General features: G+C 42.6%; 1 protein-coding gene across 4 annotated transcripts in view; it reads left to right on the top strand.

Moving 5' to 3' along the window:
- The first annotated feature begins 1,314 nt into the window (after positions 1-1,314).
- Positions 1,315-24,381, top strand: part of aig1 (androgen-induced 1 (H. sapiens)) — a 171,492-nt gene continuing 148,425 nt past the window's right edge. Inside the window, exons 1-2 of one of the 4 annotated variants that reach the window (XM_072580302.1) lie at positions 1,315-1,508; positions 7,779-7,830. In XM_072580302.1, coding sequence (XP_072436403.1) covers positions 1,368-1,508; positions 7,779-7,787 — 150 coding nt within the window. In that variant the 5' untranslated portion in view covers positions 1,315-1,367 and the 3' untranslated portion in view covers positions 7,788-7,830. Of the gene's footprint in view, positions 1,509-7,778; positions 7,831-24,381 lie in introns of those variants that run through there. The other 3 variants (XM_072580301.1, XM_072580300.1, XM_072580299.1) reach the window with 3 other exon arrangements.

The following is a 24,381-nucleotide window of genomic DNA, read 5'->3' as shown; positions in this document are numbered from 1 at the left end:
AATAAGCTCAGTGAGACATTTAATCTAGTCATTAACATTTAGCATTATTAGCCTTAATATATAAATCTGTGCTTCTGTGTGCGTATGTGTGTGCGAAGCTGTTAAGACATTACCTTGCAACTGTAAAAAGAGAGAACATGAATATTTATAATGAGTGGGTGGGAGTGATTACATGGACATAATCTCATTGAAGAGTTTGAATGACGTAACCACAAGATGAGATTTTCACTCTAGGTATAACTGTTCATCTTTTTTGAAAGGATTGTTATTTATAATATTTATTCTCCGATCAAATAAATTCAATCTACAGAAGGAAGGAACGCTGCTCTGTGTAGATTTTTAATGAGCTACATTATACAATTTTCAGCCCTCAGGGACAGATAGACATTGTCCAGGTATTCATTATATCTGCAATCAACAGCAAGCTTGCTTTCTTTAAAAAAAAAGAACATTTGCTGATTTTATTTGGGAAGATAAGTGAACATTTATCCAGCCACAGAATTATTGACTTGTTTTATGTGTCTGTGGCCATTGAAATACTGCAGCAAAATTAAAATAGAATAGGATAAGTAACTGTAAACTGTGCATATGGCACATAGATATAAACATGCATGTACTTGTATGCATAAACAGGCAAAAGATAGATAGATAGATAGATAGATAGATAGATAGATAGATAGATAGATAGATAGATAGATAGATAGATAGATAGATCGATAGATAGATCAATAGATAGATCAATAGACAGACAGATAGATAGATTGATAGATAGATAGATCAATAGACAGATAGATAGATAGATAGATAGATAGATAGATAGATAGATAGATAGATAGATAGATAGATAGATAGATAGATAGATAGATCAATAGACAGACAGATAGATAGATAGATAGACAGACAGACAGTTGAATAGATAGATAGACAGACAGGCAGATAGATAGATAGACAGATAGATATTTAGATAGATAGATAAACATGATGGATTCTGAAGATGGAGAAATAGACAGTTGATGTATCGATAATAAGTGGCGAAATAAACAGATATATATATATAGAAAATATACCTTAGAACAGAAAGAAATTTTACTATTGATCCAATAATTGCATCAATACATACCTATCAATACATTGCAATATAATTATTGACACAATTTTTAAACTTATTATCGGGGTTATATTGTTCACCCATGAAGAATGACGGATTTACTGACTTGTGTGTATTTCTGATGTTTGTGTCTTGAAGGCCTAAGTGATCCAGTGTCTAGTAGCAGCCTGCCAGCCAGGGTTTCCATGGTAACAGGCTCCCTCTGGGTCTGGGCAGTTACTAGGCAGCAGAGGAGACAAGCAGCATCAGCAGCAGCAACATGGCTCTCATCCCCTCCCAGGTCCTGAGGGTTGCTATCTTGCTCTCCTACCTCTCCATCCTCTGCAATTTCAAAGCCCTCGACATCCCAGCTCACCAAACATATGGAGGCAGCTGGAAATTCCTAACATTCATAGACCTGGTAAGTCATGAAGAGAGTAAACTCCTGATTATTATTCTATGGCGTCGCTGCTGCTATTTCTTTCTTCTTCCTCTTTTCTAAATGCAGAACCCCCCACCCCACCCCCCCTCACAGAGACACACAGACACCAGAAAATAGCCGGCTCAATGCATATTATTTCTCATTTAATGTGGGTGTTTCTTCCTCTCTCTCTCCCTCTACTAACACAAAACAGCACCTTCAACACCATTATCATTTATGAAAGGGAGAGGTTTTATTTTATACCTTGACATCTCAAGTCTAAATGTATGAATTTCAGCCCTTTGCATTGTGCAGCACTGCTAGCTAGCAGGCTTAACACTTTAAATTTCTCTCCCCTGATGCTAAGAACTCAAAACCACTGCTCTGCATTTGGGGATGGTCATGCCCACGAATTTTCAAAAGGAAAAGTGAAGGGTTTTTTATCAGAAAAATTCTGCAACCTTAGATTCATTTATTTTCACAGTGTTTCCACAAAGGTTCAGTGATACAGTTTGCTAATGTAGACTTTGTAAGGATGTTTATCAATAAGGATGCTGACATTATTGAACATGAAAGGTACTGTGAGACTCTTAGAATGAGTGTGTTTTGTTGGTTGCTGGTGTTGAATTGATTGGTCTGCCCCAACTTGGAATGTCACGGGGTCAAAGCAGGATTCCTAGGCCTGATGTGATTGGGGATTGTACCCCAATGTCCCCTCTTTTATATTTTGCCCTGCTATTTGCAATGATCTTGTTTCGTGCACATTAACAATGGAGAGAATCCAGAGTGAGCGATCCTTTTTGTCTGTTCTTCATGGTGGGCGTTGATTGACAGGGGAGACATACACTGTAGTGATCAGTTGCCATTGATTGAATGCATAGAGACCTCAGGACAAAACAACATCTGTAACTCACATGAATCACCCACTCTCTGTGCAAACAACATAATAGTGGAATTTGTAAATAATAAATGGGAAGAGGAGAGCACTAAAAGAGAGCATTATCATTACAGCGATAGTCCACTGCGTCTTAATGAGAGTGCATCTTCAATTGTCATTAAAATCTTGGCTGCTAAGTAACAACAAGGGCTTATTTTGACACAGGCTTCTGGATTGAAAGCAGTGCATTTACCAAAACACTGGGGCATTCACGCCATTTATTTGGACACCATTTCAGCATTCTGTTTGACAGTGATGTTAATGTTGTGTTGTAAATATGGACCAGGGCCTATTCTGAGTCTGGAAATAATAGAACAGAGCAACCTGGCGGCCACAACAAAGTGTATGGATTCCGAATTAGTCTCAAACCTGAATTTTAATGGTATTCCTTGGATCGTGTAAGAGTTGCTGAACATTTTTTATTTTAAAGAAAAGCTTTCCCAGCACTGATTTAACCATCCAGAGAACTGCGACCTGCAATGTTAAGGGAAGAGCTCAGAGATGAGTGGAAGTAAATGCAGTTGGATGTATACGTACAGCTGGGAAATTGGGAATTGACTAGGCAATGCACTGGGCTGGACTGGAATTGAAGCATAACTCATGGTGTCACACCAGTAACTGCAGGATAAGTAGATAAGCATCACCCAAAGCATTTAGCATTGATTGGACCTGTGTTTGCATTTTTAAGATGCAAATACATTTTTTACAATGTTTTTATTTGTTGTCATCAATTTTGGTCACGTAAAAGTCATAACGCTACTTGTTTCAAACTGGCACAATAATAATTTTAGAAAGCATAAGCCTTTTCTATCACTGTTATCTATCAAGTTTTGAAGTTATGGGCAGTACTAGCCTGGTGAAGCAAGCTGTTTGTGAAAAAACTGGAGTTGTGAATAAATGCAGCAGTTTCCTGGGTCCAAAGCAGCGTCACCCCCCAGGGATGAAAGGTAAACTACCACAACTTTGAGCAGCTGTTGAGGAAGTTCATGACAGAATAGTTCTTGAAGGAATTTCAAGGCCAGGTTGTCAAGAGTGAACAAATCTCTGTGAAGTTCGAATGAAATTTAGGTTAATGTCTGAGAAATCTTAGACACTGCTACAATCATTTTTGATGCAATTTATGGGTCTATTTGAGTCTGTTACCAAAATTCCCTCATGTTAATTTGGGGCTGTTCGAATATAAGTTCTATCTATCTTTGCATAGTCTATACCTTTATTTTGTTGATAACCATTGCTCTTTTGTTTGACTAAGTTTTATGTGTTAGAGATTTGTTATCCTTTCTTTGCCTTAAGAGATCTGGCTGACTTCTTTCTAACACTGAATCAGTTACAGTCTGAGGCTGATACAATTGGTTCAACCAACACCCTGGTTAAATGTTGAAATTTGTTATGAATAATAAAGGGACAGGACTAGGAAAGAGTTGGTACAAAACCCTCAAACCTTGATCACAACACAAAGTTTCAAAGTGATAATCTCTGGTTTATATTCTGCTGATTTCACAATATAAGCCAACAGAGTGATATTGCTTTTGTTAATTGCTCTTTCAGGATGACTCGACTTGGTAAGCGTTAAGTTTGTTTTCACTCCCACTTCTCTTTCAACTTCCTTCCTTATCACACCATCTTCTCTTGTAATATGTAACACTTTTCACTAATCTTTTTCAGTGAACTTTGTCTGCCACAGGTCTCCATTTTGCAAGGTTTGTCCAAATCCTTTTGCATTTCTTTCATTGCTTTATCAGATTTCCTTTGTTCACTTTACTGAGTCAGCTTCAGCTATGTAGATTGAAAGCAGTCGGGGGCTTGGGATACATTTCCATTCCTTCTAGTCAGCAAATCTCACCAATTCACTATCCCTCTCTTAATAGATACTATGCAGTTTCCCCTTTTTAGTCAACTTGATATCCAGCTCCAATTTCTACTTATAACCAGCTGCTGTGGTAACCTTTGCTATATAATGTGGATGTAGAGGTGCTGGTTTGAACTGGGGTTGGGACAAAGTGAGGAGACTACGCGACACCAGATAATAGTCCAACAGGTTTTTTTGAAATCACTAGCATTCGGAGCAGCTAATGTAACTTCTTACTCTGTAGAATGTTGGCAGTGACTCAGATGATCAAACTGCTAGTCAAAGCTTTGAGCAGGGAGAGCTGGACTCTGGTCTCACCTGCTCCAGCAGTGTGTCATCACATCACTGAACAGGTTAATTAGTGAAAGAAAAGTCTATGACCTTGGCTTGAACTCTACGTGTCTAAACTGCTATTTGAATGGACATATTAAAGAAAAACAGTTTCACTTCTTTGATTTTTCCAGTGCTCACAGGGCTCTTGAATGTGATCTTGTCTTTAAAGCAGAAAATATTCCATTGGAATTACCCAACTTCAACATTCCAGAAGGTCTTTTGAGTAAGAAAAAAATACTTGAATTTATTCCTTTCCTAACCTCAGGTTACTCACTTCCTTTGAGTGAGTAAAACAAAGGGCCTCCATGGAGCTTTATATACAATGCTGAACGTTTAAAGTGTTGTCACTTTTCCTGCCAAGGCAAGATAGCAACTCGTTTACACATAGTGAGCTCCCCTAAACAGCAACAAGAACAGACATTGCTGGAAACGTTCAGCAGGTCTGGCAGCATCTGTAGAGAGAAATCAGAGTTAACATCTCGGATCCAGGGACCTTTCCTCAGAACACCCCTAAATAGTAATATGATAAAAGATGAGGTAAGCTACGACCTTGCTTGAGCAATGAATATTGGACTGCAAATTGGGGATAACCTTCCCGATCGCCATCGGAAACCATGAAACAGGATTACATTTACTTCCACCCGAGAGAGCAGGTAAGCTCTTATCTTAATGTCTCCTCTGAAAAAGGAGATCAGACTCCAGCTGCACCCTCAATGCCACTTGGAGCTGCCATCTTGAATTTTCATACATAAATCTCTGAAGTGAGACCTGAACACAGTGTGTCACTTGACCCTCCCAATTAATAAAACTGGATGGATTGTTATCAGACATTCTCCAAATCAACCTATTCAGAGATGTCATTACAAACCTCTGGAGCAGTTAGGGCTTGAACCCATCGTCCCCTGGCTCAAAGGCAAGGACACAACCATATGAGCCTCAGGTTTGGATCCAAGTTATTGGCCTGCTGCAACAAATACAAATGAAAAAAAAATCTTTCATAGCTTAAACACGTAGGTGTACAAGCCACAGTAGTTTAAATAAAACTCTTTGTCACATCGGTGTGGACTTGTTGGGCCGAAGGGCCTGTTTCCACACTGTAAGTAATCTAATCTAATCTAATCTAATCTAATAATGGAGAATGATCAATTCTGCCATGCTTCCAACCAACCCTTGGTTACACTGTGAAGTCAGGCAATGCTGTGGATTATTGTACTATAATCAACAAATTCTGGATATCACAGCGGGTCAGACTGCATCAATGGTGAGAGTGCAAGCTAATGTTTTGAGTCCAGATGACTCTTCATCAGAGCTGAAGTAAAATATGTAGGAGACAGCATTTATGTAATAGTTGAGGGTGGAGAAGAGTTTTGCCATTGTTGGGGTGTAAACTACAGGCGGGTGTCAGTGGGTTATTGTACCTTAATAGGATAGATTCTCAAACATGTCCATGCAAATGCATAGGGGGTGATAAGTGTTGGTCCAGAAGACCGAAGAAAATTGGAAGAGGAGTAGGCCATTCAGCCCCTTGAGACTCAACAATATGGAATATGATCATGGTTAATCCAACACTCCCCATACATACAACCCTGCCCTTTCTCCATAATATTTGATTCCTTGACTGATCTCAGCCTTAAATATGCACAAGGACTCTGTCCGCACAGTTCTCTGTGGGAAGGAATTTCAAAGACTGTCACCTGTCTGAGAGAAGAAATTCCTCCTCATCTCCCATAGGATGTGAGTGTTGCTGGTTTGGCTAGCATTCATTGTCCATCTCTAGCTGCCCTTGAGAAGGTGGTGGTGAGCTGCCTTCTTGAACTGTTGCTGTAGGTGACCCACAATGCCCTCAGAGAAGGAATTCCAGAATTTTAACCCAGCAATTTTGACAGTGAAGGAACAGTGGAATATTTCCAAGTCAGGAGGATGAGGGGGCAAGTTGCAAGGGGAATGTTCCATGCATGTGCTGCCCTTGTCCTCTGGGTGGAAGTGGTTCTGGGTTTGGAAGGTGCTGTCTGAGGATCTTTGGTGAAATGCTTTAATGCACCTTGTAGATAGTATACACTGTTGCGATTGAGCTTCGATGATGAAGAGAGTGGATGTTTATGGATGTGGTGCCAATCAAGCAGGCTGTTTTTATTCTGGGTGCTATTGAGCTTCTTGAGTGTTGTTGGAGCTGTGCCCATCCAGGCAGGTGGGGAGTATTCCATCACAACTCCTGACTTGTGCTTTGTAGATGGTGAACAGGCTTTGGGGAGTCAGGAGGTCAGTTCCTTGTCACAGTATTCCTAGCCTCTGACCTGCTTTTGTAGTCACTGGGTTCATGTGCTGAAAGTTCCTTCATAACACGGCCAAGAAAGGTGAGTATCAATCTGCACATCCTGCCAACGCACATGAATGGCAATGGGTCAGAGCAGGAGAGTTTGCTTGTCAGGTGATGGGAAAGAAATTGCAGCCTCCGCCATCACTATAGCTCCGAACCACAACATACATGTAAAATGTGCAGGTTCCCATAGCAACATGTACTCGCTGAGTGATTGTAGCTCACCATCATTACAGCATTTCGAATAATAACACCACGGATGTGATAATTAATTGTGAAAAATTGGAAGCTACTTAAGGGAGTCATTGCGATACATTAGAGCAAAGTCAAGGAGAGATGAAGCAATTCATTACAAACGTCGTAAGTGCCCCTTTAATATGCATTGTGCGGGTTAACATATCCATCATTCCACAGAAGCCAAGGCTGATTGCTGTAGTGGCATATTAGACTGTTTTTAACATATGCCCCCTTCCAACCCCCTCAAAACTCGAGCACTTGCGTTAGACGGACAGATGTGGAAAGGGATGGTGACAGCATCAATTCCTTTTGAATTTTTTACAGAGCCGGCTGCCAGTAATTTGAATGGCTCTGTGCGTGGGCAGAGAAATCATGTCTGTGCCATCAAGACGTCACTGGACTAACATTTGAGTTGCTTACACCTCTAGCTTATTATTGTGTAGCTGTTCATGGAGTGGGAGGATAACTGAATTAAACTGAATGAAAATGGTTGGAAAGATGCAACAAAGAGATGCAGACTTTTAAACATCTGCTTTGAATTAAACTCAGCAATATTGAGCAGGTATATTTAATTTGTATCTTGTTTACTTTCCACAGTCTTTTTAGACTATCTAAAGCCCATGATATCAGAACCTATTTCTGTTTTGAAGCACTTGGATTCCATTCATATTTTCCGATTTTTTTTTAACTGCATCCATCAGCCTCAACTTCAAATCCAGGTATGTTAATTAGATTTTCACAGCTCGTATTTGTGAATTTTAACATTACTTAGTAAGTGCTGCCATTTCAGTACTGCCTCATGGAAGACTTTAGCCATTTTGTAACAGTGTCAGTTTAAAGTTAAACCAGGTATGATACATAAGAACACAACAAGCAAAAAGCTAGAATAGGCCATTTGGCCCTTTTGAGCCGGTTCTACCATATGCCTTATCTTCCACCTCAACTATCCCCATATTGGTTAACTCACATTATAGTCAAACAATGTCTTGAAGCAAATTCAATAGATTAGATTAGAATCTTTACATTATGGGCTCTTCGGCCCAACAAGTCCACACCGACCCTCTGAAGAGTAACCCACCCAGACCCATTCCCCTACCCTATCTTTATCCCTGACTAATGCACCTAACACTAAGGGCAATTTAGCCTGGCAAATTCACCTGACCTGCACATTTTTGGACTGTGGGACAAAACCGGACAAAGCCCACACAGACACGGGGAGAATGTGCAAACGCCACACAGGCAGTCACCTGAGGCTGGAATCGAACCGGGGTCCCTGGCGCTGTGAGGCAACAGTGCTAACCACTGAGACACCATGCCACCCCCAATAACAGGGTAAACATTGTTGTCTGGGCTACAGAATTGTAAAGAGTTTTAATGATTTCAGTGGAAGAAATCTCTTCTCATCTCAGGCCATACATCAATATCCTGAGTCAAAGAGTGTGACGCTGGAAAAGCACGGCCAGTCAGGCAGCATCCGAGGAGCAGGAGAGTCAATGTTTCGAGCATAAACCCTTCATCACTGTGCTCTGTTCCAGAATCGTCAGGCACAGAGAACAGTTTTTTTCAGCAATACTGCATTTAGCCCCTGAAGAATGTTTCATCTTTCAGTGAGAAACTCAATCTCTCCACATCTCTGAAACCAGTTAACTGACCCTTCACTGTATTCCTTTCAGAGTAGGGATGACCATCTTCAGGTGAGGAGAGGTAATAGATTGGCTGGGGCTGATATTCTCCATTCTGTTGCACTGTGTATAAAACCTGACCCTCTGAGGCCAATTCCCACTGCACGGGGTGGCGGGGTGGTTGTTTTGGGGGGGGAGGGGGAAGGGTTTACTGCCTTCCTCTGTTCCTCCTGTTGGAGGCAGGAGGACATATAATGAGTTGGAAGAGTAGACAATGGCAACAATGCCCCCTTCCCAACTCAAGCCTAAACATAAGTGGAAAAGGTCCATGTATGGCCAGCACATGACATGGCATGTGGGGAGCACATGCACATTTGCTTGTGACCTTCAGTTATAGAGTCATAGGGTCATAGAGCACAGAAAAAGACCCTTCCTAGAGTCATTCAATTTGGAAACAGACCCTTCAGTCCAATGAGTCCACACCGATCATGTTCCTAAACTAAGCTAGCTTATTATTTACTTTCCTATTCACGTACCTATCCAAATATCTTTTGAACGTTGCACCTGCATCTACCACTTCATCTGGAAGTTCATACAATCCACCCACTGTTTGAAAATATTGCCCCTCACGTCCATTTTAAATCTTTCTCCTCTCATCCCCCAGTTTTGAACTCTGCCACCTTAGGAGAGAGACCATAGGTATTCACCTTACCCACGCCCCTCATGATATTAGAAACCTCTATAACATCACCGCTCAATCTTCTACACTCCAGTGAAGAAAGGTCCTAGCCTATCCAGCCTATCCTTATAACTCAAACACTCCAGTCTTGGCAACTTCCTGGTAAATCCTTTCTGAACCCTCTCCACTTTAATAATATCCCTCTGATAGCAGGGCGACCAGAACTATACACAGTACACCAAAAGTGGCCTCACCCACATCCTGCACAACTTCAACATGATGTCCTAATGCCTATACTCAAAAGTCTAAGCAATGAAGGCAAGCATGCAAAACGTCTTTTTAACCACCCCGCTTACCAATGACATAACATTCAAAGAATTATGTACCTGAACCACGAGGTCTCTCTATTCACCCAATCATTAATTGTCTAAGTCCTGCCCCTGTTTGTTTTCCCATAATGCAATACCTCGCATTTATTCAAATTAAACTCAATCTGCCACTCAGTTCAATTATGGGAGAGGGGCATCCCTTACTCACAGGTACTCAGTACCTAATTAGTGGACCCAGCATGAAGAGGCAGAGTTTTCCACTGAAAGTCAGTTCCTGTCCTTGCTCTCCTACTCAAAGCACCACCCATCACAGCAACTTCCATTGCAGGAACACCTTCACACCATCACTCATGTGTGTGCCTGGCTTCATCCGTCATCTTAGCCCTTGTGTGAGGGTACAGTACCAGCGGCAGCCACTGGTGCCTGGTGGAGCTGCTGTTCAATATCATCTTTGGCCTCTGATTGGCCAGCTGTCATCAATGGGTGGAGCTCCCACTCTTTGGGTCCTTGGTCACAGGGAATTCCCATAGCTGTCCTGTCAAATTCCTGAGTGGCGCTTAATTTGGGAGCCCTTCCCCAGAAGAAACAACTGAAAGCCCCTGCTGTCTCACCAGCAATACCTCTAGTTCCTCCATTAAATATTGCCTTATGTGTGTACGTCATCTTTTTGAACAATAAAGGAATTCAGACTTACAGTGAGAGGATGGGTAAGTGGAGCTGAGTCCATGAAAAAATTAGCCATGATCTTATTGAATGGTGGAGCAGGCTCGAGGGGCCAGATTTGGTTCTTATGTTCATATCCATTTCCTACACTGGCCATGTGTGTTTTTTCTAGTGAGCTTGGTCATGTCTAATAGGTGCTGGGCATCATGGGTTTTACAATGTGCCTGTAAAGAATAAAAACATAACATTAAGATCAAGATAAAGAGAAGATGGATTTATAGCTTGTGTTTTGTGAGTTAAGAAGAGGTATTAAGACATGTTTAGTTTAATTTTTGAATCTTCTTATGGGATTGGTGCCGGAAGTCTGGAGTTGCATTTTGTAAATATGAGTTTGAATGAGGTGAACAGTTCAGTGCATCATGACAAAAAGGATAAACCTGCACTGTTCCTCAGAGACAGTGGTCCAATGGCATAAAGAGAGAGGCAGAACAATCCAGATAAACACACCATTCATGCCAATTGTATTCAGAGAGTTAAGGACCGATAAAGCCTGGGTTTTGGGAACTCAGGCAGCTGCACTGAAGTTAAAGCAATAGTGAATGTAGTTTGCAGTTTGTTTTAGGTGTAACAGCAAGGAATAATAGTTGAAGAGGCAAAAAATGTCAAGTTGCTGAAAGGAAACTGGTGGCAGCTGTGCCAGTCTCAGTGGAGATAATAGCATTGTGCTATTTGCCCAATAGGTTAGAGATCACAAAACACAGCTCGAAATGAAGTTGACAAGTTTATTGCAAGTGATATCACTGGAAGAGAAACTGACTAGGCTGACACAGAACTGACAGTCTGTCCTGGAAGATCAGAATCTCTCTTCCCAGAGCTGAGGATGAGACCAGTTTTATAATAATGCTGCACAATAAGGCTGATTAAGAAATGGGGAAAATACAATGTATCTGGAAATGGAGTCATCTAATTACAAGGATGCTAATTGGAAAACATTTTTCGGATGAATGTCCTGCTCCTTCACATCATGCAACATCCTAATAGTATCAATGGTTCCATTCCTCTTCACAGTTAGGTGTTAATATCTCCTCTGAAGTGATGGGGTGCTTTCATTGTCCTGTTCTTAGAGCATGTCCTTGCTGGTGCCTCTCTGTCTGGCCTGCTCTTTGTGTGGCTTTGGTATTGCTGGGTTGTGAAACTGCCCTCAGGACTTTGAGGTATCTGCGGTGCTCTGTCATTATTAGTGAGCTTAAAGTGTATTATCTTGTCTGCGTGGGCTGTCTGATTTGGCTTGTGAGCCTGCTTGGGAATTCTGGGTGTTTTTGGTACAGCTTGGCCAATTTTGCTTTTGCGGGTCTATCGTGGGTTAGCAGATCTTTTCCCACACATTGTTACTGCACAGAGGTTTGGGCGTTTGTAAGAGATAAAGATGTGAACTTGCATCCTTTTCTGACATATATAATTAAATCTTCCCAACCTTTCATATTGTCTAATATAAAGTGATACTTTTTTTGTGTTGAGTAAATTTTTGTTTTCTTTGTGTTAAAAATACAATGGCAGACTCTCGTCAATCTGATCAGGAACTGACTTCCATATGTTCAAAAACAAAGCAAGATCAGGATCTAACAAGCCAGATTCCACTGTAGGATTTTCTAGGAGAAAGTGAGGACTGCAGATGCTGGAGATCAGAGTCGAAAGTGTGGTGCTGGAAAAGCACAGCCAGTCAGGCAGCATCCGAGGAGCAGGAGAACTGATGTTTTGAGCATAAGCTTTTCATCATATTTTCTGATATACTTCTAAACTCTAGAGAATAGGCATAATTTATTTAATGTCATTTCATAGGACAATCGAGACACCACCCACACCCTCCACCTCCTCCAAGACTTCTGTTTCCCCAGCCCCCAACGCCTCATCTTCACCATGGATATCCAATCCCTCTACACCTCCATCCGCCATGACCAGGGCCTCCAAGCCCACTGTTTTTTCCTCTCCAGACGTCCCCAACAGTACCCTTCCACCGACACTCTCATTCGTTTGGCCGAACTGGTCCTCATCCTTAACAATTTCTCCTTTGAATCCTCCCACTTCCTCCAGACCAAAGGGGTAGCCATGGGCACACGTATGGGCCCCAGCTATGCCTGTCTCTTTGTTGGCTACATAGAGCAGTTGATCTTCCGTAATTACACCGGCACCACTCCCCACCTTTTCCTCCGCTACATTGATGACTGCATTGGCGCCACCTCGTGCTCCCGCGAGGAGGTTGAGCAATTCATCAACTTCACCAACACATTCCACCCTGACCTTAAATTTACCTGGACCATCTCTGACACCTCCCTCCCCTTCCTGGACCTCTCCATCTCCATTAATGACGACCGACTTTACACTAACATTTTTTACAAACCCACCGACTCCCACAGCTACCTGGATTACACTTCTTCCTACCCTACCTCTTGCAAAAATGCCATCCTGTATTCCCAATTCCTCCGCCTCCGCCGGATCTGCTCCCAGGAGGACCAGTTCCACCACAGAACACACCAGATGGCCTCCTTCTTTAGAGACCGCAATTTCCCTTCCCACGTGGTTAAAGATGCCCTCCAACGCATCTTGTCCACATCCCGCACCTCTGCCCTCAGACCCCACCCCTCCAACCGTAACAAGGACAGAACGCCCCTGGTGCTCACCTTCCACCCTACCAACCTTCGCATAAACCAAATCATCCGCCGACATTTCCGCCACCTCCAAACAGACCCCACCACCAGGGATATATTTCCCTCCCCACCCCTTTCCGCCTTCCGCAAAGACCATTCCCTCCGTGACTACCTGGTCAGGTCCACGCCCCCAAACAACCCACCCTCCAATCCTGGCACTTTCCCCTGCCACCGCAGGAAATGTAAAACCTGTGCCCACACCTCCTCCCTCACCTCTATCCAAGGCCCAAAAGGAGCCTTCCACATCCATCAAAGTTTCACTTGCACATCCATAATATCATTTATTGTATCCGTTGCTCCCGAAGTGGTCTCCTCTACATTGGGGAGGCTGGGCGCCTCCTAGCAGAGCGCTTTAGGGAACATCTCTGGGACACCCGCACCAATCAACCACACCGCCCCGTGGCCCAACAATTCAACTCCCCCCTCCCACTGTGCCGAGGACATGGAGGTCCTGGGCCTCCTTCACCGCCGCTCCCTCACCACCAGACGCCTGGAGGAAGAACGCCTCGGAACACTTCAACCCCAGGGCATCAATGTGGACTTCAACAGTTTCCTCATTTCCCCTTCCCCCACCTCACCCTAGTTCTAAACTTCCAGCTCAGTAACTGTCCCCATAACTTGTCCGGACTTGTCCTACCTGCCTGTCTTCTTTTCCACCTATCCACTTCACCCTCTCCTCCTTGACCTATCACCTTCATCCCCTCCCCCACTCACCCATTGTACTCTATGCTACTTTCTCCCCACCCCCACCCTCCTCTAGCTTATCTCTCCACGCTTCAGGCTCACTGCCTTTATTCCTGATGAAGGGCTTTTGCCCGAAACGCCGATTTCGAAGCTACTTGGATGCTGCCTGAACTGCTGTGCTCTTCCAGTACCACTAATCCAGAATCTGATTTCCAGCATCTGCAGTCATTGTTTTTACCTCATAAGACAATCACTCTATTTCAGGAACTAATCTTTGTTGCTCTATGACAAGTATATTTTGTCTTAAGTATAGAATACTTCACCAAGACTCTATATAACTGCAATAAGACATCTTTACTCCTACACCAAATTCCTGCTATATTACAGGCCAACGGAACATTTGACTTCTAACTGCTTGCTGTACCTTTAAATTAACTTGCAATGATTCATAAATAAGGGCATGCAACTTCCTTTAAAGTTCACCATTTTGCAGCCTATTTGAGAAATACTCTGTATTTCTGTTTTCCTACCAAAGTGTATAACCCCACACTTCTCCACATTGTATTCCATCTGCCAAATCCTTGCCCACTCATTTAGCCTCTCCAAATCACTTTGAGTCATCCTCTTCACAACTCACATTTCCATTTAGTTTTGGATAACCCTATGGATTAGCACACTGTCTTCTTATTTGTGACAACTGAGTTTAATTCCAGTCCTGGTGAAATCTCGATTAAGTACAAGAGGCAAAGTTAGGTTTGGAACAAATTTATCTAAAATGTTATCACAATGAATGTGACAGCAAAACTGCTTCCAATATTCAATTGTAGATGAGTTTCACTTCTCCTCTGTGCCTGGATATTAACATGCCTGGATTTAAACACAGTTCTTAATGAAATGTGTAAAGTATACATAATGGAGGTCAGTTGGCTGTAGCTGGTTTTGCAATCAGAATAATGCCAACATAATCATAGAATCATACAGCTCAGAAGTAGACCCTTCGATCTAACCAGTCCATGCTGAACATAATCCCAAACTAAACTAGTCCCACCTTCCTGCTCCTGGCCCATATCCTTCCAAACGTTTCCTATTCATGTACTTATCGAAATGTCTTTTAAATGTTGTAACTGTACCCATATCCACCACTTCCTCAGGATGTTCACTCCACATGTGAACAACCTGCTGTGTAAAAAAACAATTGTCCCTCATGTCATTTTTCAATCTCTCTCTCATCAGATCTCAAGCCAAGGGCTGATGTTACTGTGAAGGCCTTATCTTCTCAACTTCTCCCTTCACGTGACATGTGGTGACCCTCAGGTTAAACCACTACCAGTCATCTCTCTCTGTAATTAGAGAGCAGACTTATGGTCCTCTAGTACTTTGGTGGCTCTACTTTCACAGTTAGCTAAAGCACAGGATTATCAAATCCCAGTGGTAGGCAGTTACTGTGAATTTTCTTGTAGGTGATATTATGACCACAAATGGGATATTTCCATGGGAACTATCTTATATCAACCATTTACATTTCCTTTAAGTGGAAACATTCACCTGATTTTGCTGATTCCTCTTTATCTGAGCTCTGAAGAACATACTGAACTCAAAACATTAACTCTGTTCTTTTCTCCACAGATGCTGCCAGACCTGCTGAGTTTCTCCAGCAAATTGTTTTTTTTTAGTAATTGATTCTATTGTCCTTTGCCTGTTTTAACTATCTATTAAATTGGGGCGGCACGGTGGCACAGTGGTTAGCACTGCTGCCTCACAGCGCCAGAGACCAGGGTTCAATTCCCACCTCAGGCGACTCTCTGTGTGGAGTTTGCACATTCTCCCCGTGTCTGCGTGGGTTTCCTCCGGGTGCTCCGGTTTCCTCCCACAGTCCAAAGATGTGCAGGTCAGGTGAATTGGCCATCCTAAATTACCCATAGTGTAGGTAAGGGGTAGATGTAGGGGTATGGGTGGGTTGCGCTTCGGCGGGGCGGTGTGGACTTGTTGGGCCGAAGGGCCTGTTTCCACACTGTAAGTAATCTAATCTAATCTAATCTAATCTAAATGGAACTTGTACTGATTGGAATGGGGTCAGCCAGCTGAACCTCATAGAATCTGAGTTCCCTGATTGGGGCTGTTAATCTGGTCCAATGAGGGGCCCCTAGCTGACAGATATAAACAGTCGTGTCGGGTGCTGGGGAAAAAATAAGCACTACCGCACTTAGGCGGTAAAAAAAAAGAAAAAAAAAAGTTCGGGTGTCCTTGGAGAAGGAAAAAAAAAGAGAAAAAAAAAGAAAAAAAGAATAAAAAAGAAAACAAAAAAATAAACAGTCGTGTCAGAGGTTCTGCTCTCTCTGAGGGAGCTGGATCAGTGTCACATTTTATGTATGTGTAAATAAAGGATAACTTGCTGATGAGATACCAGCCTTTGCGGAGTTAGATTAGATTCCCTACAGTGTGGAAACAGGCCCTTCGGCCCAACAAGTCCACACCGACCCTCCAAAGACCCTACCCAGACCTACTCCTCTCTGACTAATGCACCTAGCTCAATAAGCAATTTAGCATGGCCAATTCACCTGGCCTGCACGTCTTTAGGTTGTGGGAGGAAACCGGAGTACCTGGAGGAAACCCACGCAGATACGGGGAGAATGTGCAAACTCCACACAGACAGTTGCCCGAGGCGGAAATTGAACCCGAGTCCCTGGTGCTGTGAGGCAGTAGTGCTAACCACTGAGCCGCCATGTCGCCCCTCAGTTATTTCAGAACTGACTTAAAATCCATATTTAATTGGTGCTAAATGTTTGTATTTATTAAGAGGAATGAGGAAAGGCAATATAACTCAATGTATACATTATGAAAGAAAGTGTAAGAGCAAGGGGACCTCAAGCAATATATGCACAAATTGTTAGAGGCATAGGGTATAGAAACAAGCAAGTTATGATGAGTTTTTAGAAAATGCTAACCTAGGCCCTCAACTTGACTTTTGTGCTCAGTTTTGGGGGAACCACGCTTTAGAAAGGATGTGACTTCAATGAGGACACAATGAACCATTTCAAGGATGAGAGATTTCAGTTAGAAGGATAGATTGGCTAAGCCGGGGGCCTTCTCTTTAGAGAACGGGAGGCTGAGGGGAAACATGATAGAGGTGTTCAAAAATCAGGAGTGCTTTTGGAAGAGTCATTAAAGAGAGACTGTTCCCATTGGCTGAAAAGAAGGAGGACATCAGTCAAAGTGATTAACAAAGGAACCAAAGGCTACATGAGGAAAAGGTTTGGAATTGGATCTGGAATGCACTGTCTGAGGGTATGGTGGAGGTGGATTCAGTCTTGCGGCTTTCCAGAGGAAGTTGGATAATTGTCTGAATAGAGAAAATTTGCAGGGTTCCAGGGAAAACTGGGGACAGTGGGATGAGCTGAGTCACTCTTAACACAGAGCTAGCATAGAACTGAAGAGGCTGAAAGGTCTCCTTCTCTACTGTAACTATTCAATGCAATGTGAAATGTGTTTCTTGGAATTTAAAATAAATGATTTTCGGGTAATATATTTCATTCAGCTTTACGACATGAGATTTTTGAAGAAATGTCTATTCTCGAGACAAGCAACTGAATCATCACGACCACAAAGTAGTGAACTCATTCCAAGAGTTCAGGAAAATGGAAAGATTCTTTAAAAAATATCACCCACAGTAGTCTAATACAACATGCACTTTAAATGCATTTCCCTTTGAGAGGTTTCTGTTACTATAATTGGTAGGCTGCTTGGGAAATGCTTGGAAAATTTAATTCTTGTGATGTTACTTGATAAAATGTTGAAAGAATAACACAGTCAAACTGTCAGTGGGCCCGGATTTAAATCTAATTCTTGACAAGTAGAAATGTAGTGTGCTAACCACTGGAACTACCTGATTCTAATTATTTCTGAATTGCAATACATGGAAAAGGGAGCGGTGCATCAAGACCCTGGTTACGCCAGTGACTGAAATTAGGTGCAGCAGGCAGTGAAGAAGGTAAATGGTACATTGACCTTCATAGTGAAGGGATTTGAGTACAAGAGTAGGGACGTCATGTGGCAATTGTACATGAGCTTGGTGAGACCACACCTGACGTATTGTATATAGTTTTGGTCTCCTTATCTCAGGAAGAATTTACAAGGTTATAGCCAGGAATCAATGGTCTGAGTTATAGGGAGAGATGGACAAGCTAGGACTTCTTTCTTTAGAGGGTAGAAGATTGAGGGGGTTCTTATACCAGTGAATAACGTAGATAGGGTGAATGCAGTCGGTCTTATTCTGAGACAATCGAGGACTAGAGGTCATCAGTTTAAGGTTAGAGAGGAAAGAATAAAAGAGAACCTGAGGGGTAATTTTTTTTTACAGAGAGGGTGGTATGCATATGGAATGAGCTGCCAGTAGAAGTGGTTGAGGTGGGAACATTAACTACATTTAAAAGGCACTTTGACAAATACATGGATAGGAAAGGATTAGAGGGATTTGGGCCAAATACAGGGAAATGGGATTAGTGTGAATGGATATTTTGGTCAGTATGGGCCAAAGGGCTGTAGGACTCTATGACTCTATGATAACAGTAAATGTGAGCTGTGAGTTTTTGGGGTATTGTGTGCAGTTTTGGTCTCCTTATCTCAAGAAGGATGTTATGGTGATAGAAAGATTGCAAAAGAGTTTTACCAAATTGATTCTTGAGCTGGCGGGACTGACATATGAAGAGAAAATGGATCAGTTAGGACTACATTTAATGAAATTTAGGAAAATGAGGGAGGGGAATCTCATGGAAATTTATAAAATTCTAATGGGACTAGACAAGGTACACACAAGAAAAAAGTTCCTAATGATGATGGAATCTTGAACCAAGGGCCACAGTCTCAGGATACAGTGAAAGCAATTTAGAACTGAGATGAGTCAATTTTGAGATCGTTGGTTTTGCAGGTTAATTGAAATTATTTTCTCCTGGTTTCTTTTGAAGGTGATTGACTTGTAGCAATCAAAGTGAGTTGCAATCTTATCATCTTTTACCTGCAATGCAGAGGTGTTTAATTGTCTTCAACTTGTGACACACCTGGTACATTAGTCCCACACCCTAATACATCAGATCAGGAGTTGTTGTCTGTTTTAAATCCTTTTTTTTATATTCCTAGAAGGAGGGTAATACAAAAATATCTGCAGGAAATGGTTTCCTTCTGAGAAGGGTGTCAGAGCCAGCTTCTGATTATCTCTCCCTTGTTAGTCTTTCCATTTGAAGTTTCCCTGCTTCAGCGTTTGGGTGACGTTCCTTGTGTTCACACAGGACTCTGCCTGTCACCATGTGGCATCCACTGTCATCTTTTGACTGCAGCAGTCCACTTCAGAGTTTGATAAGTCCAGAGATACTTTGGGTTTCTGATCCATCCCCATGATGTGGGGTGAACACTTTGGTGACTTGCAGTTCTGTACGTTTGGGGGCCTGTGGCTGTTGCCTTTTTCTGGATGGACACTTTCTGAGCACAAGCTTGGATGTGGACTCGGGGGATAGGTAGGCAAACTCTCGAAAGAGCTGGAAGCAATTTCTGGAAGCATAGAGTGAATGTTTTAAAGTGAGGCGCATTAGCTCTGTAAAAAGCATAGAAACTACTGTTGTCATTATATATGAATATGGAATATGAGTAGGCCATTCAGCCCCTTGAGCCTGTACTGTCATTCAATGAGATCATGGCTTATGTGTGGTGTAACTCCATATAGAGCATAGATCATAGAACATTACAGCGCAGTACAGGCCCTTCAGCCCTCGATGTTGCACCGACCTGAAATACCAATCCGAAGCCCATCTAACCTACACTATTCCATGTACGTCCATTTGCTTGTCCAATGACAACTTAAATGTACTTAAAGTTGGCGAATCTACTACCGTTGCAGGCAAAGCATTCCATACCCTTACTACTCTCTGAGTAAAGAAACTACCTCTGGCATCTGTCCTTTATCTATCACCCCTCAATTTAAAGCTATGCCCCCTTGTGCTCGCCGTCACCATTCTTGGAAAACTGCTCTCACTGTCCACCCTATCTAACCCTCTGATTATCTTGTGTGTCTCTATTAAGTCACCTCTCAACCTTCTTCTCTCCAACGAAAGCAGCCTCAAGTCCCTCAGCCTTTCCTCGTAAGATCTTCCCTCCATACCAGGCAACATCCTAGTAAATCTCCTCTGCACCCTTTCCAAAGCTTCCACATCCTTCTTATAATGCGGTGACCAGAACTGTACACAATACTCCAAGTGCGGCCACACCAGAGTTTTATACAGCTGCAGCATAACCTCATGGTTCCGGAACTCAATCCCAAAACACTGTATGCCTTCTTAACAACCCTGTCAACCTGGGTGGCAACTTTCAAGGATCTGTGTACATGGACACCGAGATCTCTCTGCTCATCGACACTACCAAGAATCTTACCATTAGCCCAGTACTTTGCATTCCGGTTACTCCGACCAAAGCGAATCACCTCACACTTGTCCGCATTAAACTCCATTTGCCACCTCTCAGCCCAGCTCTGCAGCTTATCTGTCTTTGTCCCATATCTTCTAGTACTTTTGCTTTATAAAACTATCCATCCCAGATTTAAAATTAACATCTAATCTAGCATCAGTGAACTTGAACTAGGTTTTTACTGATAATATTATCACCTAGAAGATCCAGGTGGAATCTGTCAGATCTGGCAGCATCTGTGGGCTGAGAAACCGAGTTAACCCTTCAAATTCAATATGTCACTTACTTTGAAAACCTGCTGAATTTCTACAGCAGTTTCTCTATTTATTTCAGATCTCTAGCATCCAAAATATTTTTTGCTTTATTTAATTGCGGATGAGCACTTTCAATTGGGTTCATATCCTGTAATGGCTGATTAGCTCCTGAAGGAGTTTGACCCAGAGCCAAAAATCCATACATTAATTCTTTCAAGTAAGTACGTTTGCACTGATAGTACCCAGCCGCTAGGAAGTTAATTTTCACGGCTGTATTGCTAATTCTTGGGAAAGAAATCCCCAGAAGCCTTGATCTTTACAGGACTGCTTCACTTCTCTCTGCCTCTCTCTCTCTCTCTCTCTCTCTCTCTCTCTGCAATATATAGATAGAGTTGATTCTGCTTATTGTTTAACTTCAAACATCTGCTTTCGTTTCAACCACAGGAAAATCCTGCAGCAAGTACGGTCTTTCCCAGTAATGTACTGCCACCACTGAGTCCATGACGTTTCTTGAATGTACAAATACGCCTCTCCAGCCCTCCATGCTACCACCCAGCTGTAACTTCTCCTGCATGTGGAAAGACATTGTGGTTGAAGCTGGTTTTTTGCAGGACTGTAAAACAAAGCCATAGTCATTCTACTGCTCACAGAAATCAGATGTTAAAAAATGGGTGGTGATTGGGCTGGCGCGGTGGCTGAGTGGTTAGCACTGCTGCCTCACAGTGCTCGGGACCTGGGTTTGATTCCAGCCTCAGGTGGAGTTTGCAGATTTTCCCCGTGTCTGCATGGGTTTCCTCCGGGTGCTCCAGTTTCATCCCACAATCCAAAGATGTGTGGGTTAGGTGAATTGGCCATGCTAAATTGCCCTTAGTGTTAAGGATATGTCGGTTAGGTGAATTGGCCATGCTAAATTGCCCATAGTGTTCAGGGATATGTAAGTTAGGTGAATTGGCCATGCTAAATTGCCCATGGTGTTCAGGGATGTGTCGGTTAGGTGAATTGGCCATGCTAAATTGCTCATAGTGTTCAGGGATGTGTAGATTAGGTGAATTGGCCATGCTAAATTGCCCATAGTGTTAAGGATATGTAGGTTAGGTGAATTGGCCATGCTAAATTGCTCATAGTATTCAGGGATATGTAGGTTAGGTGCAATAGTCAGGGGTAAATGTCAGGTTGGGGAATGGGACTGGGTGGGTTACTCTTTGTAGGGTCGGTGTGGACTGCTGGGCCAAAGGGCCAAAGAGTTAGCAACAGGAGTGGGTCATTTGGCCCCTCTAGCCTGTTCCAGCATTTAACAAGATCTGATTACTCTGGCTATCCCTCCCCAATAACCTTTCACCCCCTTGTTTACCAAGAACCTGTCCAACTCTGCCTTAAAAATATTCCAAGGACTCTGTTTCCATCTCTGCAAGAGATGTTTAAAGATTCACGACTCTCTAAGAGAAAATTTCATTTTGCCTCATCTTTGCTTCAAGTTTTTTTAAATTTATTCATGAGATATAAGCGTCATTGATGAGCCCAGCATTTATTGCCCAACCCTAATTGCCCAGAGGGCAGTTAAATGTCAACAACATTGTTGTGGGTCTGGAGTCACATGTTGACCAGACTAGGAAAGCATGGCAGTTTCCTTCCCAAAAGGGCATTAGTGAACCAGGTAGGTTTGTTTTTTCACATACTCAGCAATGGATTCCTGGTCATCTTAAATCCAGATTTTTTTTTCTATTCAATTCAAGTTCCACCATTTGACATGGAGGGATTCAAACCCAGGTCTCTGGAACGTTATATCTGGGTCTCTGGATTAACAGTCCAGAGATAATACCATCAAGCCATTGCCTCCTCCTGTATGCGACCTCTGATTTTTAAAAAGTGGAAGATTGATTGAGAAGGTTAAAACACATGGAATTCAGGGAAACTTGGATAGGATACAAAGGGTAGTGGTAGAAGACTGTGTGACTGGAGGCCGGTGTCCAGTGGTGTCCCACAAGGATCAAACTGTTTTATATATATATATATATATAAACGATATCAATGAAAATGTGGGGGAATGTTATGCAACTTTGCAGATGACACCAAGATTAGTAGGGTGGTTAATAGTGAAGAAGATGGGTGTAGATTCCGGGAAGATATCGACTGGTTGAGCAGATGGGCAGACCATTAGCAGATGGTATTTAACCCTGATAAGTGCGAAGTGATACACTTTAGAAGGGAAAATGTGATGTGGAAGTATTTAATGAATGGCAGGACATGGGATAGCTCAGAGAGACAGGGGGATCTTGGGGTAATTAGTCACAGATTCCTGAAGCCGATGGGGCACATGAAAAGGATAGTGAAGAAGGAATATGGGACACTTGCTTTCCTCAGTTGTGGTATAGAGTATAAGAGTAAGGAGGTAACGTTGGCGTTGTACAGAGTGTTGGTTAGGCCACAGCTAGAGTACTGTGTGCAGTTCTGGTCACCTCACAACAGGAAAGATGTGATAGCACTGGAGGGGTTACAGAGCAGGTTCACCAGGATGTTGCCTGGGATGGAGAAATTGAGCTATGAGGAGAGCTTAGATAAGGTTAAAATGTTTTCTTTAGAGCAGAGAAGAGTGAGGGTTGACTTGATTGAGGTGTTTAAGATTATGAGGGGTATGGATAGGGTGAGTAGAGAGCAGCTGTTCCCCGTGGTAGGGGGGTCAATGACAAAAGGGTAAGGGGCAGGAGATTCAGTGGGTTTGTGGCGAAAAGTGTTCACTCAGTGGGTGGTGAAGATCTGGAATGCATTTCCTTGGAAGGTAATACCTTAACAGGGAAGACCGTGGAGGAACAATGGCGGATATTTCTGTGTATAATGCAGAAGTTGCAGGATCAGTTCATTCCTAAAAGGAAGAAAGATCCCAGGAGGAGACATGGGCGGCCGTGGCTGACGAGGGACGTAAAGAAACATATAAAGTTAAAAGAGAAAAAGTATAACTTAGCGAAGATAAGTGGGAAAACTGAGGACTGGGAAGCTTTTAAAGAACAACAGAGGATTAGTAGGAAGGAAATACACAGAGAAAAAATGAGGTACGAAGGTAAACTAGCCAAGAATATAAAGGAGGATAGTAAGAGCTTTTTTAGGTATGTCCAAGGCAAAAAAATGGTTAGGACAAAAATTGGGCCCTTGAAGACAGAAACAGGGGAATATATTACTGGGAACAAAGAAATGGCAGAGGAATTAAATGGGTACTTCAGATCTGTGTTCACTGGGGAAGACACAAGCAATCTCCCTGAGGTAGCAGTGGCTGAAGGACCTGAACTTAAGGGAATTTATATTTGCCAGGATTTGGTGTTGGAGAGACTGTTAGGTCTGAAGGTTGATAAGTCTCCGGGACCTGATGGCCTGCATCCCAGGGTACTGAAGGAGGTGGCTCGGGAAATCGTGGATGCGCTGGTGATTATTTTCCAGAGTTCAATAGAATCGGGGTCGGTTCCTGAGGATTGGAGGGCGGCTAGTGTTGTGCCACTTTTTAAGAAGGGTGGGCGGGAGAAAGCAGGAAATTATAGACCCGTTAGTCTGACCTCAGTGGTGGGAAAGATGCTGGAGTCTATTATAAAGGATGAATTTACGGCACATCTGGATAATAGTAACAGGATAGGACAGAGTCAGCATGGATTTATGAAGGGGAAATCATGCTTGACTAATCTTCTTGAATTTTTTGAGGATGTAACTCGGAAGATGGACGAGGGAGATCCAGTGGATGTAGTGTACCTGGACTTTCAGAAAGCTTTTGATAAAGTCCCACACAAGAGGTTAGTGAGTACAATTAGGGCGCACGGTATTGGGGGCAAAG

This window comes from Chiloscyllium punctatum, chromosome 11, assembly GCF_047496795.1.
Source record: "Chiloscyllium punctatum isolate Juve2018m chromosome 11, sChiPun1.3, whole genome shotgun sequence".
NCBI classification, from domain to species: Eukaryota; Metazoa; Chordata; class Chondrichthyes; order Orectolobiformes; family Hemiscylliidae; genus Chiloscyllium; species Chiloscyllium punctatum.
Note: the sequence above shows the minus strand (reverse complement) of the source record. Positions and strands in the feature narration are given on the sequence as shown.